Source organism: Pygocentrus nattereri, chromosome 19 (assembly GCF_015220715.1).
Source record: "Pygocentrus nattereri isolate fPygNat1 chromosome 19, fPygNat1.pri, whole genome shotgun sequence".
In the NCBI taxonomy this organism is placed as follows: domain Eukaryota; kingdom Metazoa; phylum Chordata; class Actinopteri; order Characiformes; family Serrasalmidae; genus Pygocentrus; species Pygocentrus nattereri.
The window spans coordinates 35,493,099-35,515,575 of record NC_051229.1 but is presented as its reverse complement, the minus strand read 5'-3'; the positions used below and the strand labels follow the sequence as shown (position 1 = coordinate 35,515,575).

The window sequence follows — 22,477 nt, the reverse complement described above, 5'->3', positions numbered from 1 at the left end:
TGGTAATAGCATGCTCTAGATATTAAATAGATTCCAGGCATTAGGCAATGTATTTTCAACTGCTTTACGTAATAGTTTTCTGTGATGTAGCATTCAGATTCTTCAGATGTTTGGTTCCCAGTACAAGTACTGTATATAATTTTGGCTTGAAAGGTTTCTCTAGAGTTTTTTGATAAAAGATGATTATCATGAGTTCTTTAGTAAAGAAAATGGTTCTGTATAGAACCATAAGCACCCAAAGAACCATTTGCATGATTACACAGTTCTTTGCATCATGAAAGTGTTATTCATGACAATCACTGGAAAATGTGAATTAACGTGCTACACACAGTTCTAATCGGAAGCTTTTTAAAAAAAGGGTTCTATAAACACTCATAAGGGTTTTTCTATTGTTACAAGCTTGTCATCAACAGAAGAACCCTTTTGGGGGGTCTATATCTATATAAGGTCTCTCTCTCTCTCTCTCTCTCTCTCTCTCTCTATAACCCTATATATATATATATATATATATATATATATATATATATATATATATATATATATATATATATATATATATATATATATATATATATATATATATATATATATGTGTGTGGGTTAGGGTTATAATTCTCTATATAATTCTCTACCTTCCACTCTTCGTAATTGGTCTTCCTTCAAATCCCTCTTAAAAACCTTTTTTCCTCTCTGTATTAATTTTGATGATGATAATGTAAAGCATCCTTGGGTTTGTGTAAGGCGCTATATAAATTGAACTTATTATAATTATTTATATATATATATATATATATAAAAGGTTCTTTGAGTGTTTATGGTAATAAACAGAACCATTTTCTTTACTAAAGAACTCAAAAATTTTTTAAGAGCATTTGAATTGCTTTGTTTACATTATAACGATTGAATTGGGCAGAAAATATGAACAATCATTGGAATTGCCCTTTAATATATTGTACTCCATAAATGCAACATGTAGCAATATAACTGCAATACAGAGTTCTGTCCATATTGTGCAGTCCAGGTTTGTGCATGTGTGCTTGCAAGGGAGACCATTAGCGGAGCCTCTGAAACATTCTGTTATTACTCATCTGGCAGCGAGCGCCATTAAACAGTAAATAAAGGAGTCAATGGACTGAGAGAGGAGCAGGCCGTCCTGGGCTGTCTCGCAGACACAGAGCTTTGGGCAGACCGCCCATGACCGTGACAGGCAGCGCACACACTCACAGCTGTCACTGGGAGCTTGTATTGTGGAGGTGATGCGGGGTCTTTTAGTGCTTTAGTGTGTGTGTTAAGAGTGTGTTGGAGTGTAGGGGGAGTTTGGACGTGTGTGTGTGTCCAGGACAAATCCAGCTGGCTCTCACTTTAACACTCCCGGGTTTTGAAGCTGCACTTGAGGAGTGCTGGCATACACATACATGCTGACAAACAGTAACTGCTGATCCTGGCTACCCCCAAATACAACCCCGCCCCGTCCCGGGCCCCCTCTCTCTTCCCCTCCCTCCATCCTTCCCTTTGTCCATCTCTCATTCTCTTTCTCGCTTTCTTTGCTCTCTCTCTAAACTCAATAAGTCCTTCAGGGCAGCCTCTGTCCTCTGGGTGGCGCTAAAACCTGCAGTCATCACTCTTAATTGTAAAGGCTTGAGACTACGAGCTAAAGTTTTTATGATTAGAAAGACGCTTAATGAAGTATGTAATATTTGCAAAATAAAAGATACTAAATGTAATTTGAAGGTTCTATACCAAGTAAAGCCCCCCCCCCCCCCTTAAACTGTGCATCCAAGTGATGACCTGTTTGGCAACCTTTATGTTTAATACAGTGTGATCCAAAAGTCTCAGGGCACATTAAAATATCCGGGTGGTCACGTAAACCTAGACATAAATAACAAAGAAATGCTATGACAAGTAAAATGACGAAATATTTAAGATTCTGCATTTCTAAACAAATCTGTGACACAGACTATGTAAAAGCCTCTTTAGAAAAAGGTCAGGGGCAGGATTCACCATGGTGTGCCTTTTTTTCTCATATCTACATACTACAGAAAAGGGTTTAGATAAAGTTTGGATGAATTATTACTAATTCTTTCAAATTAACTAACTACTCTCTTTTTAAATTTTTCTTCATATTGTTTCCTTTCATTTTAATAAAATATGTTATTAAATATTTTTCTTTTCCTCACCACAGTCTCATCACTTATCTTAAAGTGAAAAAAGTGACAAGATAAACCTCCTAAACTGTAACTTCCAGTGAGTTTTAAAACAAATAACTGTTACAATAAACCAAGGAGGATTTTTTTTCCTGTTGGCCGTGTCCTCCACCATCACTTTTATGTCTTGTTTGCTTTTCATTTGATTTTGTTTTACTTTCATTTTGGAGTCAGAAGCTAATTAGACTAAACTGAATAACCAGTGAAGGTTAATAAAATACAACCTATGGTCATCTGTACAATGATATTAATAGTCTACTTGACAAATCTCCTGTAGCCTGCAAACAAAAATGTTTCTTAAGAAAATAATTAAAACATTATTAAGGGAACATTTGGGAATTGCTTTTAAAAAGTTCTCTAAGAACTAAGAAATTCTCTAGAACATTATGAACCTCTTAGTGATATCAAATCTGACTAGTCGGCAGTCTGCATATTGATAGTACTACAGTAAATTCTCCTGCTGCTACTCCTACAGAAAGAAACTGAGCCTGACTGACTTCTAATCCTTACATGAAATTCCAAATCTTAATATAGGCTGATCATCAGTTCATTTTAGTGACCATTCACCACTGTCTTAAATCATGCTAGAAAGTCAGAGAAAAGAAAGGGCAGTCATTGCAATGACCCCTATTTCCAGGCTATTTACATACTTTCATTATAAGAGTTTTAGATCACAAAGTAGTCCTAAACCTAATCCTAATCAAATGTTAGTCAGTGGAGCTTCATTGTACATGTATAAGTTTTCAGTTGAGGAAAAATGTTAATTTACCTTATGTGTTAAAGGCTTTCCATCACCAAAGGCTTTTCCCGTTTGAGCATCAAACAGACAGACAACTGGAAACGAGAAGATACTGTATGAATTCTGCCAAATCAAGTTTTTTTTAAAAGAAAAGTATGTTTATGCTTTTGATAAAAACAGAAGAAAAAAAATCGTAACTTTTAATGCAAGTTTTTCGGACCACTTCTCGTGTTCCGTTCATCATGAAATGAAGGTAAACATTTTAAAATGTTTTACAACATTTACAATGTTTTACAATGTTTTTACATGGCAACAACTGTATATACATACATATAAATATATATTATATATACACACACACATATAGATACACACACACAATATACATTATATATATATATATATATATATAATGTATATATATATATATATATATATATATACACACACACACACACACACACACACATTATATATATATGTTTTCTGGAAAACGTGGTACTCTACACACCTCTTTCATAACAATATAACACAAATATATTTGAGAACACTTCAGTGAATGACAGCATTTATGAGCTTATATTAGCTTTTCCTGATATCTGACATTAACCTACACTGACATTAATAAAGGCATATTTCAACAGTGTCAGTTATTATAATGCCTGTTGGGGTGAAAAGACATCAAAACTGACAGAAGCTTTATAGCCGCTGAAAATGGGCATAAAATGAAATGGGATTATCAAAAATGCCACACCTTTCTCATCAGTCTTGTCCCGTATTGCGATGGTATCATTGCTTAGTGAGACGGACTGTGCGTTCAGGATGTCTGTCCTCATGCCAGGAAACTTGGGAGTGGACACCAGACGCCCCTCATATGAGTACACGTAGATGCCTCCTCCGTCCACCAATAGAAAATGCCTACACAGGAGAGCAAACACAAAAAAAGAAAGAGAAAAAGAAAAAAAAATGTGGGAGTGAGAGGAAAAGATGGAGCACAAGGGTTCGCCATATAGCACAGCCATAATTGAACCTTTCAAAAAGCTCCCTAAACAAACAGAGAGGGAGGAGAGTCTGTAATTTGTACCGTTGTTTTAAAACTTCACAACTGTTGCAAAGTGCTTTTCCCCAAACTGGATGAGAACAATGAACCCAAACTGGCAATTGCCTTCCCTCCAAACAAGGTTTCATAAGAGAGGGAAGAAAAGCTCTCAGCGATCCAAGAGCTTCATTTCACTGAGCTGATGAACAATAATCTTGGAGAAGTGTAACCATTAGAGGCAATGACTAATGGAGATCACTTTTCCACATGAGCAGGACTCGGTTTAAATGCGCTTCGCTGCTGGCCAACACTCCGTGCTGCTTTGGCAGGTGTGTGACAGGAGAATCGTGGACAGAAGAAGCTGGGGCGAAAAAAGGGGCATGCAGAGAAATACGATATAATAATACTAGGTCTGTCGTGATTATTCAATTCAACCTCACTTTCTTAATGAATCAGCAAAGATTAGTTGACATGTTGATGATGCATATTTTCAATTCTCCAATCGCTCTCTCTCTCACAGTAATAAACAAAGCATGAGGATATGTTTATACGCATGATGTTTCAAAATTTCTGCATAATTAAATTATTATGATGACACCACATATCTGAAGAGTTTCATGCTCTCAGAAAGATATTACATGAAATGGCTATAAAAATGCTGCCTGATGTCTGAGACGTTGTTTTACAGTGATTTCAAGAAGGTTTTGACCTTTCCAAAAACTCCACTTGTGTTGGAGGGGTACAAGCAGGGTGTTCTGAGGCAAAATAGTTCCCAAAGACTAGGGATTTTTCCTGATTTGTCACTGTTTAACCACAATCAACATTCCATATAAAACTCAGAAGACACATGTAGGTTCCACTAGTGGTTCTGGATAGTAAATAATGATTTCAAATCAAACCAATTTGAATGATTACTAAATTGATTGTGACAACCCTAAAAATACAAAAATACAGACTGACAGTCTGTTTGATTTATATATTATATAATTATGTCTTCCTTGGATATTAAGAGGGCTCCAACAATGAGAAAGAGGGACAGATAGAATGAGATGCCTGGGGGGGTGAGTCTCACCTCTCAGCCTGGAGGATCAGACTGACCGTGCCTTCTCTCAGGTCAAAGATCAGCGGTGTGTTCCAGTTTTTAGTGCTATCAGAAGCAAAAGAGCAGCATTAGTATGGTGCTAGTATTTAGCATTTACTTACTACAGTATTTGAACACATACTTTTACATTTAAAAATAGCTTGAAAAGTATATTTTTTGGCCCAAAAAAGTGAGCATTCTTTATTGAATATTATCATAATAAAATTACAACTGGACCAAACGGTACATAATCAATACTGTTTTCAATGCACCCAACACTTTTAGCTGTATTTTCTTGCCCTCTACACTGTCTTTAAAGGACAAATCACATTATAATGTGAATGTGTAAGCAAGAAAGAGGTGAGAGGGAGTGCAAGGTGAATAAAAGATAATGATAAAATGCTGACCAACAAGCAAACACAAACTGACCTGTAAACTAGAGGGATAAGGAGGCAGAGGAAAGAGAGATGTGCAGAGTGCAGCATGTGGTCAGTGTTGTTAATGTGATATACCTGTAAACAGAGCACTGGAGAGAGGTGGCCACTACCAGATGACCATGAGCCAGTGATGCTTTAATGACCCGATCCCTGAAATCCAGGATGTCCACAGCATCGTTCAGCACATTCCTTACCTAAAACACAAACATACAAACACAAACATACAGTTACAAACAAACCATTTGACTCCAAAGAAGTCAGTCAGCATTTAAATAATCTAAAATTATTTAAAAAATCAGATTTTATTTTGCTAAATCTTGCCACTTGAATAAACTTTTCCATTCCAAAGTCATCGCAACAGTATATGTAACTATGGTTGAATATTTTTGTCCCTTAATTTCACCCAAATTAGCTTAGGCAAAAGTCACGAATAGACACGGGCAACCACAATGTGGTCATTTTACTGGCTTAACAGTGAAGAGACAACCCTTTATTTATTTCATTTCCAGTCAAAACAGCCATTAAACACCAGTTACTTCTTTTTAATCTACTGAGTAGATTAAAAAGAATTGATTAAAAAAAATGAGACTACTAACAGCCACCCGGAAGACCTGGTAGACCACCAAAACTGTCCCCATCAGATAAACAGCACTTAAAGCATATATTTTTGAGAGAGGAGAAAATCAAGCTGCTTCAGATCTGAAAACATCCACAGGTGTTTCTGTCCATCCTTCCACTATGAGAAGACGACTCAGCGCTGTGGGTCTGAAAGGATGTGTAGCTGATCAAGAAGAATATATACTCTTTTGTATTTTTTAATGTTATATATCCTCTTTTGTATTTTTTTTTTTGTTGTATTTTTTAATGTTATATCTGGCATTCTTAAGCGAGGAGCAAAGTAAGCTTTTCATTGTATATAAGGAAACTTGTTTCCTCTGTACAAATGACAATAAACACTTTGAACTTGAACTTGAAGAACCTCACTGAGAAAAGGAGACGGACGCATCAAACAAAGAAGCTGAACAATGGACTGACCACCCCAGAGTCCAGACCTCAACACCACTGAATGGGTCAGAAAATGATCAACCAACTACTAACCAACTAAGAGTGAACTGGGAGGTGTGGGAAAAAAGTCCCTGCAGATTTCTTTGAAAAACTGAATGTTATTATGTTACGTTTTCTGTATTTACTAAAAATTTAATTAAGAGTGGTCTCTGACTTTTGCACTTTTGTACTATAAATATGTAAGAGAAAACAGAGAGCTAGGAAGGGGAAACAACCACTGAAGACATGGGACTTGTTTGGTTTGTTGCTAACCTGAGCCTGCAAGAGCTATCTATATCAAATGTATGTGTAGGTTAATGAGTACATGCATGTGAACATCCAAGCAGAAGTGCACGCAAAACACACATAGGCAAAAAAAAAAAAACTGTCCTGTGGTTTTCTTGAGTTTAAACACTCTCCTGCAGAAGTGAGGGGCCCCAGACAGGCTGGACATTGTAGCTGTGCTACAGTCAGAGGCATATGGTATAATACACAGGGCTGAAGTACATGAAGGCCTGGGAAATATATGCATCTCCCCTCCTCACCAAAGCCCATGACATGTCAAGCCACACTACAGCTCTGCTGCATCTTATAGTTTAAGATGATGTGTGTTTGAATTGCAGGCATCGAGTGTCGCATGGACAAGTTTTCTTTGCTAGCAAGGAGCTGTCTGCTACTACAAACTGTACAAAATCTCTAAATATGATCCTCTAAATAAAAGCTTGCTTTAGCCCAAGTAATCAACAATGATCAGAGTGCATTGCTGGCGAGCCTTCGTCCACCTAAACATGAATTAACGTTATTAATGTGTTCATACTGACGTACAGAGCTCAATGGATTTCATCTAAATACAGAACAAATAAGTGTTATTATTTTATTAGGTCTCTATTCCACAATCTCACCAATCTTCCGTCTTTGTGGACGGAAAGAACATCATGTTGAGTAAAAGTAGGCTGAAAGCTTTGCACTTCTTTGGCACGTTCCCAGCTTTCATGGACCTGCTGAAAGCTGAAGCACAGGAGTCTACACTTCATTTCACTGTGCTGGGATCCCTACAACATGAATGCAGAATGTCACCTATAAAGTGCAGCACCAACTTGTGTTTCAGATTAAATTCCAGCAGGACAGTACGTTCACAGTAAAACGGCAAGTCAACTGATCGCTTTCCCGGGTGTGATGATTGGATACCCTCATTCCAAAAAGGCGTATTAATTAGTAGGACTCTAATCAAGGCCCCCTTTGTTGAATCCAAGACTCTGATTACTTATTAGTTATATTACCAAGTCTAAAGGTGGGCTGAGATCAGGTCAAGACAAGCCCAAACAAGAGCAAAACAGTCAAGATCAAGACCAAAACCAACAAAGTTCTCTTCAAGACCAAGCTTTAACAAGTCCTTTCAGTTTCTTGGTCTTTCTAGACTGTTTGGTGAGATCATTTAAAAGTGAACTGTACCCCCAAAGATTCAATTGAGACAACAGAATTAACTCTCATGTTGTTCAAATTCAAAATGGGCATATATTAAAAAAAACAAAACAATTTCTCAGTTTCAACATTTGATTTGTTGTCTTTGTACTATTTTCAATTTAATATAGGGTTTAAATGACCTGTAAATCATCGTATTTTATTTTTATTTAGATTTTTGAAAATTGTACTTGTTGTACAATGTCTCTAGTGTTTTTGGTATCACTTGTTCAGTAATCTGTATTCAGTTTATGTACAATAAGTCAAGGTAAAAGTAAAGGCTGAACATGCTTCCATCAAGGCTCTTCAAGCCGTCTGTGAAACAACATGGCCAAAGGTCTACAACAACACGAACGCTTGTCTAATTATAGTGTCCAAACTTCAGACTTGTCTGACTCAATGGTATTTGTACTTGGATTTGTCTTGGTCTTGGCCATTGTTCATTGTTCACGACATTTAGTCTCTGGTCTCGACTGCCAACTCCAAACCAAATCACTGCATCTGTGTGTTTGATTTAGCCAAACAGCATTGTTTGGATTCATTTAGAGTGTGCACAGAATTCCAAAAAACTTAGGAAACCTTCCTTACATCTGATTAGATTTAGAGACTGACTGTTGAAGCCATACTCTGAGCTTTCAATCCATACCACATTTGTAGAATGTAGAAGAGGAAATATTTTATTAGAATTTGAATTTGATAGGTAGATTTTTGCTATGTTTTTGTAAATTCCTGTCATTAAAACAAACATCAAAAAAATGCACCTGTTAATACAGAGTTTCTCTCAATGTATATGTATTTCATTACAAAACTATGTAATTAGCTATATAACTATACAGTAATTTAAAAAACAAGGCAAAGTGAAAGTACTAACCCTAGAAGTGTTAAATCTCTTGTCCCAAGGTAATCTTCAGGGGGTGGTTAGCTAAGGCTTAATCGAGTAGGACTTCATTTTATCAGGTTTTGATCTTGACTCCTTCTTGCTCCTTCTTGGCTCCCTTTAAACTTGATCTCAACTAATGGTCATCTTGGACTTGGACACCAAGATGGTCTTGATCAGCCCTACTAATTAATTAATCTTTTTAGAATGGACAGTATCCGATCGTCACACCTGGGAAAGCAGCCAGTTGAGCTGGTCCTGTACTGTGAGTGAACTGCCCAGCTGGGATCTGATCCAAAACATGGGGCGCTGCTGCGCTTTATAGGCAACACTGTGGCTTGCAGGGATCTCAGGACAATGAAACGAAGTGCAGAGCCCTGTGCTTCGGCTTTCAGTAGGTCCATGAAAGCTGGGAACAGCTGAGAGGATTTGAAGGATGCTGCCGCTGAGTGGCTGCCCTGGGCTCGATGCTGTGCAGGCCCCGATCAAAGCCAAGCTGGGAACAGCGACAGTGCATTTGTTTTTCACGGTGAGCTGCGAAACGGACCAAATACTGCTACTGAGCTCTGCTGTCCAGTTTGATTCTGAACTCACTGAAGTGTATACTGCAGAACTTTGGCTTCCTGGCCTTAATATGAACGTATGAATGCAAAAATACTTGGGACATGAATAAGAAAATGGGACTGGACAACCAAGCAAAACATATTAGGTAGATGCCTTTTGTTGTGTACAATCCAGGTAACCTGTTGGCACTTACGCTGTGCTTGATAGGGCATCTCAGGTTTTAACTCATGAGGAGAATCCAGTGCTGCTGGAATGGACTTGAACATTCAGATTTGAGAACTCAAAAAAGGTAAATGTAAACAATCCTGGAAAGGTACTGTAGAATGTATGAGGTTATGGCAATCCCAAAGATTTCTTATTTCTCTCTGGTTGCAATGTCATCATGTCAATCATCATGTCAACCTGATGATTTGACTAGCAGATACTTAAAACTCTGCAGTAAGATCCCTTCTTTTCTGATATGCACATGAAGGAAGAGTCTGAACTTATATCTTTTGTTTTCTATGGACTATGTATGCACAACAATCAGTCTATAGTGTTGTTAATAGAAGATTTCATATTACCCTAATCTGCGCACAGTATCTCTTTTTGTGTGCATATGTGTACCTGCATAGCGCGTCTCTTGGTAAGAGTGACCTCAAAGTTCCTCCACTCCCAACGCTGCTCCACAATGTGAGCAAAGATGACCTGTCCATTCCCACATGCCCCTGCCAGCTGGGTGCCATCAGCAGACCAGGCCAGACTGAACACGCTGCCTGTGTTTGGTTTCTCTAGAGCATATGACCACTGTGGCAGAAAGAGAGAGAGGGAGAAAAAAAGAGCATTAGAGAGATAAAATGATGCCCCAGAACCTGTAAAGAACCAATGAACAACATTTGAAGAGATTTGTAAGTGGGAAGAATATTTCAAAGTTTTAAAGAACTTTAACAAAATCCAAAGGTTGTATACCAATTGTGGTAAAAACCTATAACCTTTACAATATTTACTAAGTTTTTATTTTAGGGAACCAAAAGTGGTTCTTCTATTCTCTAACCATTTTTGGCAGCTTTGAGTGTTTGTAAAAATGAGAGTTAAATGACTGACAACAGTGGCAGTAAGATTGCTAACATAAGAAAAAGGGATTAAGAGTGGGCTCTTCAGGCAAAACGATGCGTCCCTGACCCTTGACTAATCATTACTGAACCAGTAAGATTTATTTCTTCAGTTCTGAAGCTGATTATTTTTGGACATTATGAGTGCATTTATACAGGCACTAGTCTATAGGCAGTAGACAACGCCTCTCGAGAAGAAGCCCAGGGGAGTTGAGCTAAGGAGAGTGAATGTCTCATAGTCAGTGGTAATGGGGGAGTGCTGTGGCCAGCCTGCAGTGATGAACTGTGAGATGCTGCATGGCTCGACTCCAGCCAAGTCCCGTGCTCAGCCTCGTAAACATGCACTCTGCTACAGTCATTTATAAGCCGCGCCCAGAGAAGGCGTCTGTGTGTGGATACACTTTAGGGATATATTTGAGCACTTTTGAAAAAACAGCATGCAGTTAAAGTCATTGTTTATGTGCTTGCGTAGTCTGAGGATATGTCGCCGTACCAAAACTCATAACTCAATGATAATAAGTTCATAGAGGACAGTTTTCAAAGAAGAACTTGATCGATTTTTTCAAATTTTTGCATAATTCAGTCATTAAGATGTACACAAAGTCACAGAGGTCTGAAGTGAAACGGTTCATTGTAGAGAAACGTACAGACCCATAATTCTTTACAGTGGTGGTGATGGGAACCAGGGCTTGTAATGTGTACAACACAAATATAGCCATTTTATGTACTATTCAAAACCACCAGTAAACCCAAAATGTGTCTTTTGTTTGGTTTTTTTACTTATCTATTGTGGATAATGGATAAAACCCCCCAAAATAGTTTTCTTTGGGGACCACTTTGCATTACAACACCCTGCATGTAGCTCACCACGAATGTGTTTTAAAAATAGGTTTCATGCCAAAATCTTATCTCCAAAGTATCATAAAGCATTGCCTCAGGCATCAGGCAGCATATCTGTCATCATAAGGTGCTAAAACTTTATGTGAGTAGCTGTTAGAGCTGTCTGGTTCCTATGACCACCACTGTGAATAATTTGACTCTGTAAGCTTTTCCAAAATGGAGCATTTCAAATAAACCACTTTAAATGACATCATTTACATATCAACAATTCAACTACGCAGATGTTTAGAATTTCCCTTTAACTTTAACATAACAGCATTATAATCCAACTAATTTGGCTTCTAATTACATCATTGTGTCTTCTGATGCGTAGCACCTCTTCCTGCAAGCACTCCAGAAGGAGAGACCTTTCTAAATTAAACTTAATAAAAAAAAACACTCCCTTTTTCACCACCACTCTTTTTTTTTCTCTCCTCACTTTCTCCCTCCGTCCTTCCCCTCCCCCCTTTTTCACGTGATGGGCTGCAGAGTGTGGTTGAACAGGGTCTGCTCTGTTAGGCAGCCTCTGGTTTCAGGTGCTATAAAACGCAGTGGAGAGCGTCCCAGCTCCGAGGCTTTTGCTATTGTTGGTTTGGGTTTGAACAGCAGTTTCGGAGGCGTTCTGCAGACACTTGTGTAATTGCGGTGTTTACAGATTATATTTAGAGTCCACGTTTGAGCCTACATTAGAGTTTTCAAGGAGCAGAGAATAGTTCCAAGTGCAGAGAGAAGGAAAGAGGTCAAGAAAATAGTCAGAGACTATATTCAGCCCTACTTGTATAGTAATAGTGATGACGTTACTATTTAAAAACTTGAAATCAGTGTTTTATATACAACCAATTAGGTAATAATAGTTTTTCCTGAGATGGTCCCTAACAGCAGATGTGCAAGTTGAGGCTTAATCATTGTCAAAAAAAAAAAGCACAAAAATAACACAGGTCAGCAGAAGTTGTGGTTGTCATACCATTCCATCTTTAACTTGACAACAAAACCAATCAGCTGGCACACAAACTTCAGTGTCCAATTGAAAGCTTAGCCTGATCTCCTCTGAAGTCATTTCACCCCTGATGTATGTTTTTTGTATGGAAGGCTGAGTGTTTTATCCTGTGGTGAAGCCACAGCCATCCATGGCTGGGAGTCCAAGATAGCACAAGTGGCCTTGCTCTCTCTGGGATGGGCCCTCCTTCCCACCATCACTAAGCATGATGTGAGCTAAGGTGGGTGTCTGTTAGCTGACGTAACAGAATTTATAATTAGTGTTCTCCTCTAAGCATGTTGAGTTGTCCAGTGATGCTGAGTTAGCAGCATCTTGAAAAGTTTGAGCTTTACATGGCTTATAAGAAGCGCATGCTAACCTTTACAATCTTAGCGTTGGTAGCACTTTGTGAATGGTAGAGACCTACCTACCTAGGGTGGGACTTTGCATTGGAAAAATATGGCAAAAAAGCACAGCTGATATGACATTTTTACATGTTAGGTAAAATAAATTTGGTATTTATGCATATTATTATCATTCAACACATTTAAAAGTTCAGTTATGCTCATGTGTGTGAATATTACTGTCTTGCTGTGGTTTGCATGAAATAAATCAATACATGATTTATGTTTTTTTTTTTTTTTGGTCTCTGGGGTCTGTTACCATGGTAAACCATCACCGGACACAGGCCTATAATGCCAATGTGCATTATTATACCCCTATAATATGATTAGGAATTTTTGAATGGTAGCACATCGATGCCAAAGATGAATACAGGAAGCAGATGAATAACAATCAAGAATAGGGGCACACAGGGATAAAAAGGTCTAAACAGATCGCCCTTTCATTAACACTTGTATAGACTGTCATTTTTTTTCGATTCACTCTTCTACCTGAACTTTCCTTCCTTCTCTCTCCTACACTCATTCTCTGGTCTACACAGTTTCTCACACTCTTTCTCTTCCAAAACAATCCCCCTCTCTATAGCCGAAACGCTGGCATTCCCCCACGTGCTGCCTGGCCACAAACACCACTGCCATCCATTTCATGACCCCTGACTTGACAGAATCAGATTTTGCTTAACATGTGCAGGTGGCTGGCCGCACCACAAGAGAGGGAAGGTGGATTGCAAAGAAAAAAAAAAATTATATATATATATATATATATATATATATAAATAAACAGAAGTTTATATATATATATATATATATATATATATATATATATATATATATATATATATATATATAAACAAAAGTAAAAATCATCAGCTTTACAGCTGCTTCTGGCTGGCTGCCAGCGCACAAGAAGGAGTCTGTCTTAATTTGAGATTCTGAGGTGAGGCGTTATTTCCGCTTCGGTTAATCAAGGCGAAAGGGCGCAGCTGACAGGCTGAATTGGAGGCGTTTGATCACTCCACCCCACTCGCTATTTAAAGCCAGGCACTGGTGAAAATAGAAGCTTTCCTCGGGTCAACTTCCTGCCTCCTGCAAGAGTGTATCAAGAACCGAAATAGCCGCAGAAACTGAACTTTCATCCAGTCCGCGCAAGCACTTCCTCAAAGGTGGCGCTCGCTTTCATTTGGCTTTTTCTTCTGGCCATATTTCTCTTTCTCTCCCTCCTCACCTGCCTCCACATAAATCCTACACTCAAAATGACTTTCGTCTTTGTTTCGTTTTTTTTTTCGTGAGGTGGGCGCAGCAAAGATAAACAGCTCTGGCCGCATGAAAGGCCGGCGCCAGGCTTTTGAAGTTCACTTTTATATACCTTATTCAAAACAAGGGCGCACTGTGCTTGGACCCGCTCCACCGGCCCCGAAAACGGACAGCATTTAAAAATAATAGTGCTCCATCTATTCTTCTGCAAACATGGCAATACGGCTGAGCTTTAGGGCTCTCTGGAGGGGATGGGTGACTCACAGATGGAGGTCAATGTATACACCAGACTGCAATGAGCCAAGACACACGATAGCAGGCAGAGGAGCGCTTTTTGGATTTGTGCTTGCCTAATGCTTTTAACATATTCAGCTATTAGACTCCTGCTGCAATACATGGAGACGTCGGCGTGTGCGTGTGTGTACACAGGGCAGAGAGAGTGCACACGCAGGTGTGTATTTTGGATGAGTGTGTCGCTCCTGCTTGAATGTGAGGCATATGAAACCAAGCATTTACTAGATGCAGGGACAGCACATTAATCACTGCCAGTGCTGCTGAATCATCCTGAATAGCAGAAAAGGTGGATGGGTGGATAAATATATATGCAATGCTCATCAACAGTTGCCACAGTACGGTCAAAAAATGATTTTGCTGTATAATTTTTATTCTGGTATAATGATTAACAACCAATGTAAATCATTTTATAATGCAATCTAGTAAAAACAAAACTGGTCCATATATAAATAAACCTTTGTATTATTTATGACATTTCACATGATGCGCTGCACTAATTCCAATTAAACTGGACCAAGTATGTTGAAACAATTGAATGGGACTCTCTGGAGCAGTCATACATTAGCCTATGGTCACTATGCCCAGTGACAAGCAGCAGCTAGAGGGGTAAAAAGACCTCCCCAGCATTAGGCAGTGGAGCTGTGTTGTCTGGAGTGAGGGAGCTCCATCCAATACCTCTGGGATGAGTTGGAGTGATCTGTAACTGACCATCCAACATCAGTGCCTGACCTCACTAATGCTCAATCAAATCCTCACAGCAATGTTCCAACATCTAATGCAAGAATGACGAGCAGCCCTGTACAAACGTTCGGACATACAGCAGACATATACAGGAACTACACTGCCCATGTGCATATGACTGTGGTCATCTTCCGGTTTCGGCAGCATGTGCAGCCTAGCGGAATATGGATTCTCCATTTGAATGGCTTCAGGAGTTCTTGCTGCCACTAGCCCCCTCAGTGACGCTCCTTAAGAGTCTTGACTTTGCACTTCTGGAAAACTGCTTTGGCGTAATAAAAACTCTATATAAACAAAACAAAATGTAATTGAATTAGCCTACTGTCCTCGGCATGACCTCGTATCAGTCTCTCTCTCTCTTTCTCCTCACTCTCACTTTCTAATGTTGATCTCTCTCTGGTTTATACTGTGATCTTCTACAGCCCTAGAGAACATCATCATTTTAAAATATCTATCTATCTAATCTAATATCTAATCTCTTAAATATATACGGTTAAATATACATGTATAAATATAGATGAATATTTGCTTACATCACACGTCTTTCTTTGCTTCTTCCTCTTTTCCAGAAATATGCCCATAAATTTAATGTGGGGTGTGCTGGAGTAATGAACAGTGATATGTCATATTTACAATGCTCACCCTCACGCTGACTGGAGGAGGTTATTTCAGGTGTATTTGTGCAACAGAGTGAGGAAAAATCTCTTATCAGCGGAACCCAAAATTGAATTTGGCTCCTAAAATACATGCATCATCAACACGTGGTGAGTTTTATGAATAGGACTATTGCACAGTGCAGTGCTAACCGCTAACGTTGTGGAAGGGATATTCCATCATTCTTGTATAAAAGCCCAATTTACTTTTTTATAGTCTTGATAGTCTGTTGCTGTGGATTTGGAAATTCAATAAAAACATTTTATTGTTGTATTTATTGTATTTCTACTTCATTTGGCTTAACTCGTATAAACCATATTGGCTCATTTAGAATGAGATTAAAAATAGTCTTCCCCATCCTTACTATTTATGTCTGCTGTATTCCCAAACATGACTTGTTTCCTTCTTGTTAAAAAGGTTGTCAACTTCTTCAATTCATTCTTTTAGCTACAGGCTCCTACTACACTCTCAGAAATAAAGGTAGCAAACTATCAGTGGGGCAGTACCCCTCTGGTCACTAGGGAGGCACCCTCAAGGGTACATGTCAGTACCTTTGGTCAGGGAACATAACTGTACCATAATCCACTGAAATTATATATTTTTAAGTTGTATTTACTCCACACCCCGTCTCGTCTCCAGGCTTTTTATTTTGTACCTTCGAGGTAACGTTTACATTGTTTGTACCTTGAACAAAATGCATAGTACCTTTGCTTCTAATGGCATAGAAGTGTAGCCATACAATATGTCATAATGTTCAACACAAAATTCTAAATTCAATGCACATATCAAACAACTTTGGAACAAATAAAGTACTCAGTTTATTAATGCTTATACTGCATGACATAATAAATATTACACATGAAAGCCTATGAGGGGAAATGATTACTTGTTCTTTACTTCACAATCAAAAGCAGCGAGGAAAAGCACCTGCTGTGCATATATTAGCTTGTGGATAAAATTAGTGGCCAGTGCATCATTGAAAAAAGATGGACATTTAGCAATTTTGATGCCAAAATAAACTGAAAATGGAAATATTAACATATTATCATAAGGCAGATATGTACCGAACTGAAACGGCTTATTATATCAAAATAAATGAGGGTAGATTTATTTTGTCAGTAGTCACTTTGCCCGTTGATGTGTTGGCTAAAAACTTGCGCTGGCCACTTAAACACTGAAGTAACTGTAATCATTCCTAGTGAACATTATTTTACCACCACAATCCGATATTACACACATTCTGCTTGAAAACAAAAGCTTAGTAAAAAGTCGATAGTTCACTTTTGGCTGTGCCACTGTCAAACACTGCACACTTTGAAATGCCCATAGAGTCCTGATCACTGCAACTTGACCAGTAGCCACGTTTACATTCAGCCTAATCGGAATGGAACACTTCCATGTAAACACTTAAATCGGAATAGTCTAGACCAATTGAGGTCATTCAGAATACAATGTCTATCTGATTGAATGAGGTGGGTAATCGTGTAAATAATCTGTGTAAACTCCTGTATCTGATTACATTCCCTATCGGAAAGTTTAAGTTCATTCTGCATGTGCGTCACATCATAGCGAAGGTTTATAACGTTCAACATGGCGGAGCAGAAACTGGCCTGCAGAGGAGACGAAGTTTATGCTCTGAGCTTTAAAAGACGGCGATGGGACAGGCGTCCACCTTATATGTCTCAGAACACGACATCTTCCTCTCTGCCTTCTTTTATAAGGACATGGGAAGTATGTTTTCCTGATTCTGACATCATTTTAAAGTAATGAAAAACACAAGCGCACCAGCTGAAAACTCATCTCACTCTGACTGGACTCATGTGATGTTCAATGTCATGGTAACGTGTACTCTAAGCAGTTCTCCATGCATGCACATCATTTTGGATTGGATTACTTGTAGTGTGCATGTAAATGAAGATTTTCCATCAGATTGTTGAGTAGAGTGAACAAATAAACACCTCAGTCTTAATCTATAATCAGAATGTATTCAATTGGCTTGGCATGTAAACACAGCCAGTGATACCCATATAAACATCTTTCACAGTTCCTATGAGGGAAGCTAAGGCCTCCAACATTCCCCAATTGTACAAAAAGCCATATAACACTTTTCAATATCTCTAACAGACTTGCTTATGTGGTTTCAGACACTATAGTTGGGACATTGTGTAAAACATAAATAAAAACAGAATACGATGATTTGCAAATCCTCTTCAACCTATGTTCAATTGATTACACTACAAAGACAAGATATTTAATGTTCAAACAGATAAACTTTATAGTTTTTTGCAAATATTCACAAAGAAGTTGGGACGGGGCAACAAAAGACTGGGAAAGTTGAGGAATGCTCAAAAAACACCTGTTTGGAACATTCCACAGGTGAACAGGTTAATTGGAAACAGGTGAGTGTCATGATTGGGCATAAAGGGAGCATCCCTGAAAGGCTCAGACATTCACAAGCAAGGACGGGGCGAGGTTCACCACTTTGTGAATAACTGCGTGAGCAAATAGTCCAAAAACACTCCATTTGGTGGAGGTAAGAACCCTGACTGCTGAATGTTGGATGTACTGAAGACAATTGATTAGTTTAGCTGAAAGACCACAGAAAAGTGTGTTACAGTAATCGAAGCGAGAGGAGATTAATGCATTAATCAACATTTTAGCGTCAGTATCACTCAGCATAGAGCGTAAACGTGCAATGTTACGCAGATGATGAAATACAGTTTTGGTGACTAGCTCAGAGACTTGAGACTCAAAAGTGAGAGATGAATCAAGAAGACCGCCAAGGTTTTTAAAAAATTGGACTGGCTTAATATTGACGCCATCAATGTTGACTGAAAGGTACCTTGGAAAGTGAGGTTTCAGCTCCAACTAACAGAACCTCGGTTTTATCAGTGTTTAGTTTTAGGTACTTATTTTGCAACCAGAGTTTTAAATCTCTGACACAAGAACTGAAAGCATGGGCAGAGGCAGAGAGGGAAGTGGAGCTGATATAAAATGTGAATGTCATCAGCATAGCAGTGAAAGTTAAAACCATGGTTGCAGATGAACTGACCAAGTGGAGAGATGTAAATGATAAAGAGGAGAGGTCCAAGGACAGATCCTTGTGGTACACCTTGATCTACAGGAGCAATACCAGCTTTTTGCAAGCCCACGGAAATGTACTGATGCTTATCAGCACAGTATGACTATAACCACTGAAGGGCAAGACCAGTAAGGCCAACAGATGTCTAGATATAAGAAGATTATGGTTAACAGTATGGAAAGCTGCTGTTAAATCTAAAAGAATCAGGATGTTAAGTAATCCAGCATCTGTAGACAGCAATAAAAAAGTACCATACATTGCAAAACTGTATTAACAGCCACCTTGAAGCCTGAACTAAACAAAGCTAAAAAGTGAGTGTGTCAGCTTCTATTAGCTGTTAGCTACATTAAATATGTTGCTTCAGAGCAAAACTAAAGAAGCAAAATTCACACACCAAACATGCTTTGACTGATTGCCTATATTTGGGGAAAGAGAGGAAACTGTGTTCAGCAGACTGAACTATTCTTTTATGAACAGGAGGCTCCAGTAAAAGCGGTATTGAGATCAGGGGGGCTCTGAGCAGGGTGCTGTATCTGGGGACAGAATGGAAGAAATAAGGAGGGGAATGGGCTGAAAATAGTAGTAAAGCTCAGTCCTTATCCAGATCATGGCTTACACCTAATAAAATCATATCCTCACAAAACATTCCTCCATATTTGACGATAGGGTGGAGCTGTGCCAACATGCCATGTGCCAAAACGCCATGTTCCATAAAGGCTCAGGTTAGACTAGTAATTTGATCTTGATTTTAGTTTAAAAAATAAATAAAAAAATAAAATTTACTGTAGGCACCTTGAGGGAGAGCTAGTATCTGTGTTAGTTTGACTGTGAGAGGATCATTCAGCAGCAGATTTGCTGACAAGTTTTATTGGAACCAAAAGGCCAAAAGGGATGATCCTGGCTCACATCCAGGCACTTCCTATTCTCATGGTGCTGGTCGAGGGAGTATATGTATATTATAACAAATTTATGGAGCAATGGAGAGAGGGGCCGAGAAAGCCAGAGAGCGTGACATCACAAAAAAAGATTTTTGCTGATATGAGCTGAAAGAAGTTGGTATAAGGCTCTATGACACCTGCATAAGCTCTTTATGAGCACTGACATATAGAAACACTTTTATAAACACCTACACAAACATGTATGAACACTTATTCCAGTAGGTGTCATTTGTCATAAAGGCTGCATTTGCCACATGACATTAAGTCATTAAGGTCACTTTCTGGAGTGAAATGATCTACACTACCACATATTGCTGGCAATATGACATAGCAAAAGTGAGCATTTTCTATGGCTCTTAGGTAAAGTAAGCTTCATTTGATCATATATAAGATTTAAAGGAGCCATATCTTACATTTTTCTTGAATTTTATTTTTTCCCTGATGCCGTCTCATGGTGCCTCTGTGGTTTTATGTACCAAAGAATGTAACATAACTCATTTTTATTTGGAGATTTCACAACTTCTCTTCATCCCTTACATTTAAATGAGATGTTGGTTCATGTATTTCAATGTATTTTGTGTTGGCCACTGTTTACAAAAGCAATAAGCCACTCCAGGCAGTGAGTTCCTGCGATTTTACCCAACAGAGCGTGGGTTACTTCCCCGTGATAAAATCGCTGTAACCCACGGCCTCTCGTGGCTTATTGCTTTATTATTCTGTCACCACAAACCAATAAGTACTAATACAAATAATAATAACAATAATAATAACAGTTCACAACAGTAATTATTTTTCATAGCAGTAGTAGCATACATGTATAATAAACACTGTAGTATTCAATTACATCAAGCACACTTAGATTTGACAGTAGAATATATAGGACTCACTGTGATAGCAGTGGAGTTTCTGCTGAATGTGAGTGAAGTTACTAAAGGACACTTAAATCTGAGTTCAGTAAATTTGACAATTCCATTCATTTCGTAATTCTAACATGCTCTACCATTATGTCATGGGTGAACCCACAAGGACAGATTATCGGTGTAAATTAGTATAAGAACTAAGTTGTTTATAGATAAATTAGTCATATGCTCAGTGTGCAGTGTCTCCGCTGCGCCAGGGTTTGTTTGAATGGCTCATCTTACATGCAGTGCAGTCCTAGGTGATTTTGTATTGTTTACGTTAGGTAACCAGCCACAGCATCTATATTTAGCTGCAGAAAAACGAAGGAAAAAACAAACTATAAATATATAATGGGCCATACAAAGGTGTCTAGCAGGTCACACAGTGGTACTTTAAGATCCTGATTTATTGCACAAAGGGAAAGAAAGAAAGAAAGAAAGAAAGAGAGAGAGAGAGAGAGAGAGAGAGAGAGAGAGAGAGAGAGAGAGAGGAAAAGAAAAGAAAGAAAGAAAGGAAAAGAAAACAAAGGAAGAAAGAGAGAGAGGAAAAGAAAACAAAGGAAGAAAGAGAGAAAGAAAGAAAGAAAGAAAGAAAGAGAGAGAGAGAAAGAAAGAAAGAGAGAGAGAGAGAGAGAGAGAGAGAGAAAGAAAGAAAGAGAGAAAGAAAGAGAGAAAGAAAGAAAGAAAGAAAGAAAGAGAGAAAGAAAGAAAGAGAGAAAGAAAGAAAGAAAGAAAGAAAGAAAGAAAGAAAGAAAGAAAGAAAGAAAGAGAGAGAGAGAGAGAGAGAGAGAGAGAGAGAGAGAGAAAGAAAGAAAGAAAGAAAGAAAGAAAGAAAGAAAGAAAGAAAGAAAGAAAGAAAGAATCAAAATGATGGTTTAAACAAAAACTCAACATTACTGCACAGCCCTTATACATTCATAGCTGCAATTTAAACCGTAGCGCCCACTTTAGTTTTTACAGTCTGGCTCAGGATCAGCTTCAACTTCAAATCTGTGGATGTTCAACAGGCTCCTCAAAGACAAACGCATGTATGCACGAATGAAAATACATGCGCTCCCGCACACACACCTCTCAGGGACAGTGGAATCTCTGTCTCACTCTGTCTGCGCTGCTGCCCTCTTTTGGGGGAGCTCTCCTTCACTTTGCTCTTCGATTCTCTCTCCATCTCTGCACATAAGTTTGCCATTAGGATTGGCAGGTGCTGCAATTTTGCTGCTTCTCTGCCTTATTAGCAGGACAGGAGAAGGCTGTGAAGCCCAACTCAAAAGGAAAAAAGAAGCACGAGTTCCTCTCTTTCAGCTGTGGCTTGGACAAGCTTGAAGGAGAAAAAAATGTTTTGCTGATGAACAATAGACACCTTAAAATCTCAAGACCATGCTTGGTTACTCAGAACGGCTGCAATTTTACTATAATACTGCACTTATACAAGAATGTGATCTTTTTGCGTCTGTAATGCATTTCCAACTTTGCAACAATAGTTACAAAACAAAGCATTTGTGGGCGAAGCATGAATAGGTCAATTACTACTAATAAACCTGAGAAAACAAATGTATTGGCTTCACTGCTTTACTGCAAAACTGCCATTGTACACAAGTTATTTTACTTATTTTTTTTAAACAAACAAAAAAAAAAAGACAGAAAATGTAAAAAGCTTCCACTCTTTTCAGAATTGGCAGAAGTTCTCCAAAGTTCAGTCACAGTTGTTCTGTTGCATACAGCTACACATCCTCTCAGACCCATAGCGCTGAGTCGTCTTCTCACAGTGGAAGGATGGACAGAAACACCTCTCTCTCAGAGACGAAAGCTTTAGGTACTGTTTATCTGA

At 38.5% G+C, this 22,477-nt stretch overlaps 1 protein-coding gene across 2 annotated transcripts in view; it reads right to left on the bottom strand.

Moving 5' to 3' along the window:
• Positions 1-22,477, bottom strand: part of ift80 (intraflagellar transport 80 homolog (Chlamydomonas)) — a 102,501-nt gene that overhangs the window by 16,787 nt on the left and 63,237 nt on the right. For both annotated transcript variants that reach the window (XM_017691839.1, XM_017691840.2), the window contains exons 9-13: positions 10,053-10,232; positions 5,576-5,694; positions 5,055-5,129; positions 3,698-3,861; positions 2,974-3,038 (exon numbers count right to left, since the gene is read on the bottom strand). In XM_017691839.1, the coding sequence (XP_017547328.1) occupies positions 2,974-3,038; positions 3,698-3,861; positions 5,055-5,129; positions 5,576-5,694; positions 10,053-10,232 (603 nt within the window). The remainder of the gene's footprint in view (positions 1-2,973; positions 3,039-3,697; positions 3,862-5,054; positions 5,130-5,575; positions 5,695-10,052; positions 10,233-22,477) is intronic.